The sequence below is a fragment of the Nematolebias whitei genome, chromosome 1, assembly GCF_014905685.2.
Source record: "Nematolebias whitei isolate Nwh7 chromosome 1, NemWhi1, whole genome shotgun sequence".
Lineage (NCBI taxonomy): Eukaryota > Metazoa > Chordata > Actinopteri > Cyprinodontiformes > Rivulidae > Nematolebias > Nematolebias whitei.
This window is the reverse complement of record NC_056498.1, coordinates 44,367,643-44,371,248: the sequence shown is the minus strand read 5'-3', so window position 1 is coordinate 44,371,248 and position 3,606 is coordinate 44,367,643. Positions and strand designations below refer to the sequence as shown.

At 45.0% G+C, this 3,606-nt stretch overlaps 1 protein-coding gene across 1 annotated transcript in view; it reads left to right on the top strand.

The window, feature by feature from the left end:
* LOC119420350 (cilia- and flagella-associated protein 46) overlaps window positions 1-3,606 on the top strand; it is a 51,956-nt gene that overhangs the window by 14,749 nt on the left and 33,601 nt on the right. Inside the window, exons 14-17 of the mRNA XM_037687770.1 lie at window positions 312-441; window positions 1,104-1,228; window positions 1,466-1,575; window positions 2,967-3,073. Coding sequence (XP_037543698.1) covers window positions 312-441; window positions 1,104-1,228; window positions 1,466-1,575; window positions 2,967-3,073 — 472 coding nt within the window. The remainder of the gene's footprint in view (window positions 1-311; window positions 442-1,103; window positions 1,229-1,465; window positions 1,576-2,966; window positions 3,074-3,606) is intronic.

Here is a 3,606-nt window from a genome sequence, read left to right as displayed (position 1 = left end):
TGGCTGAAAGGTCTCGTCTCCACAGTCTGGAGGCCACTGGCTGAAAGGCCCCGTCTCCACAGCCTGGGGGCCACTGGCTGAAAGGCCCCGTCTCCACAGTCTGGGGCCACTGGCTGAAAGGCCCCGTCTCCACAGTCTGGGGGCCACTGGCTGAAAGGTCCTGTCCCCTTTAGTTTTCAGCTGCGTACGTGGAACATCCAAGAGGTTCTGTGACTGGGAGCAGTAATCAAAGTCTCTGTCTTACTGGTGTTTAAAACCAGGAAGTTACTGGTGAGCCTGCCTTGTGTATATTTTACTTGAACCTTGTCCAGTTCTCGTAGGAAGTCCTGGACCCGAGCCGGTGGACCAGCTCGCTGCTAAAGTTCAGCATCACACTGCACGTGTGCAGCAGGCAGCCGGTCACCTGGACAGACGAGGCAAGGACACGGACAGTCCAGAAAGGTGCGTTTTTATTCATTTATTTTTATTTCTGATTTGAATTCTAACTGTGTAAAGGGATATGAGTGGAAATCTTTTATTGTTTGTTCAACCTTCATAAAGTCATTATATTGGTTGTGGCACGTGTTTGAAACCCACTTGGAACATCTAATCAGACTTTATGGCTTGTTGAATATAATGTTACGCCACACCTTTACTGAACATTAGCTGCCAATGAACGCTCCTGTTTGTAGGTAAAGTATCAGACAACACGTCTGTGCTTTACCTCTTATCAAATCAAATCAAACTTTATCAGTTCGGGACGTTTCCTGCAGAACAACCGAATGTGATTTCAAATTAGAATAAAAATATTAATGGAAAAATGCATAAAACTACTCATTCACACAGAAATACTGGTTATAAAACCATCAAATTATACACTTTCAGTTTAAGAACCTATTTATTTGGCCATAAACTGATGTTCAGACACGTAAACATAAAACATGATTAAAGTATAAAGACACACACATAACCTGGTGTAGCTGTTTCTGCTCCGTCAGCCACAGTAAGCTGTAAACAGCAAGCATAAATATCCATGTAATGTCTTTTACAGTGTAGGAGGACTGTCCCCTGGCTCCAACAACAAATCACATCTACGGATGTAAAACGTTCTTTGTTACTTTCAGGGTCCAGTTGTGGGCAACGCTGGCGAAAACAGCCCGCAAGCAGGAAGTGTGGGACGTGTGCCGAGCGGCCTGCCGCTTCTGTTTGCTTTATGATGATGGGACGTGGAAGAGCTCTAAGACTGCCAGTAAGCTGATGAAACCACCTTTATTAGAATAAAGTGAAGCCAATTAAAACATCATACAACAACTGCTTGTACTATAAAATGATCTCGTTTTGTTTTATCAGGAATAAATCTGTGTCGTGGTAATAACCCCATGATTTAATGAGCTGTGATGCATGTTAATCCTGACAGAAGAGCAGCTGCACGAGCAGCCCTGATCCACGTCCAAACAAACCGTGTTGCTCCTTTTCTTTTCTTCAGAGTGTAAATGCTCAGAGGAGCAACGAGCTCCAGAACAGCTTTGCTGCTGCAGCGCAACACACGTGCACGTGCTGCGCCTCTTGGCTGAAGTTTGCTTCATCAACGCTGAGGTACGAGTCAATCTTCACGTGAACATTTATGAAGCGAGGCATGTTGTGTGTGACCTCGTGTTGCTTTGATTCAAATGAAACCCGTTTCCTCAGGATGGATGTTACCGTGTCAGTGCAGCAGTTACTCTTCAACAGTTTACTCCGTGTACACCTGTGTGTAAGATCTAAGGTCTCACAGAGGATCTCTGTGGTTCTCTAACTGCGGAGCGCACACACCCCCACCCCAGAGGAGAACATTTATTGATAATTACTAATAATTTACAAATATTTTTGAGCTCAGAACCTGCAGGTAGCATTTATGTTCAGGCACTAATGCAGCGAGAAGACGTTTGTTACACCAAGCACTTTCCATGAGAAAGGAGCACTTTGATGACGCTAAAGTTCATTTATTGTTTTATTTCTTTCGGCTGCTCCCTCTTCAGGGGTCGCCACAGCTGGCAAACTCTCAGGGAGACTTGGATGCCGTGTTTATTACACTAAAGTTAAATAATAAGTTGTACATTTTCCTCTTTCTAAAGGGGTGCAGGAGGAGAAGCTTGAGAACCACTGCATCTTTAAACGAAATGTCCTCCAAGTAGAACAATGTTGTTTTTATTAAGGAAGGACGAGGACACCTGCAGGACTTTTTCTGCTAAAGAAAATCTGACGCACAGTTTTCACACAGTAACTGTTTGTTTGAGGCTTAGCTTTTAGTCTGTTGCTGTATGTCTGCCTGTCTTTTGAAGGCTGGTGTCAGGGAGTGACACTGTGTGGTTGTCATGGTAACACGCCGTGGTTTTAGCCTCCTAAAAGTTTTGTTCTGCGTGGACCGTCTAACGGGACACGGTTTAATTTCAAAGCTTGAGCTCCACCTGCAGCTTTTTAGGTTCAAACAAAGAGTCCGACCTGTTTTTTGTCAGTTATCAGGTTTTCTACCACCGATGTGGTTTTGGTTGATCAAAGGAATACTATAATTATTATTTTTGCTCCAGCTTGTTGCTTCCTGATGTAGCAGGAAGCCCGTGAGTTGGACAGTGTTGGTCCGTCACGGTGGGGCTCGTCTCGTTGCGTAATCAGACGTCCCGTCGGGCCTGCAGCCTCGGTTCGCTCTGCAGAGACGTTAAGTTGACAGCACTTTGAAATGACGACAGCGCTGACACACAGCAGCCGTGCTGCTGCTTTCATGTCTCTCTGACTTTGTTCGGTGACACGTGGAATTGGGTTAAAGTTCGTTCATGTGATGATGAAGACCAGCTCGCTTGCTGCAGTGGAGCAGAAAACTCTCCAGTCCTTCCTCTTTGAGTCCCCTCGGAGAAGCTGCCCAAAGCAGGACTTGTCTTCTACTCTTCATTCTGAAGTTATCATGACGACGTGTGACCTTTGATTGTATATCTCGAGTCTGTTTTCCTCAGGCTACTATCGATAAGCTTTTGTCAGAGGGGGTTCAGCTGAGCGGCCCGGCTGTCCGACCGCAGGAAGGAGGTTTCTCTGAACAAGATCCAAACTGGCTGATTTACAGGTGGAGAAAACTACCAGCATGCACATGATGGACGTCACATTTGATGCTTTTCATTGTCTGCCACTGTTAAAATGGTCTTATTCCAGAATAACTTCTTTAATGTTCCTCTCTGTAAACGTGTGCAGCTGCTCTTCTCCAGCGTGGCTGTTGATTTATAGCGTCCTGCCTTCATGTTACCAAAGTGCTAAACAATAAAATCAATTCAATAAAAAAAAAAATCAATTCAAAAATACTTTATTAATCCCGAGGGAAATTATTTGTTCTAGTAACTCGTCCTCATTTCATTAAGAGATCTTATAGATGCTGATGCTGTAAGCAGGAAGGATCCCTGGTAAAGGTCCATCCCACAGTGGATCCTAAGAAACTGGCTGCAGATGCTGTCTGATCCGTCCACCCAGACTCGGCTGGCCTCTCAGTTCCCCTGGACTGAAGGACCGCCTGAATGCTGGGCAGAACTGGGGCTGTAGTTGAGATATTATTTGAGCTGTTGAGATGTTAATCAGCTGTTGGTTGTAGAAAACTGCCTTGTTGCC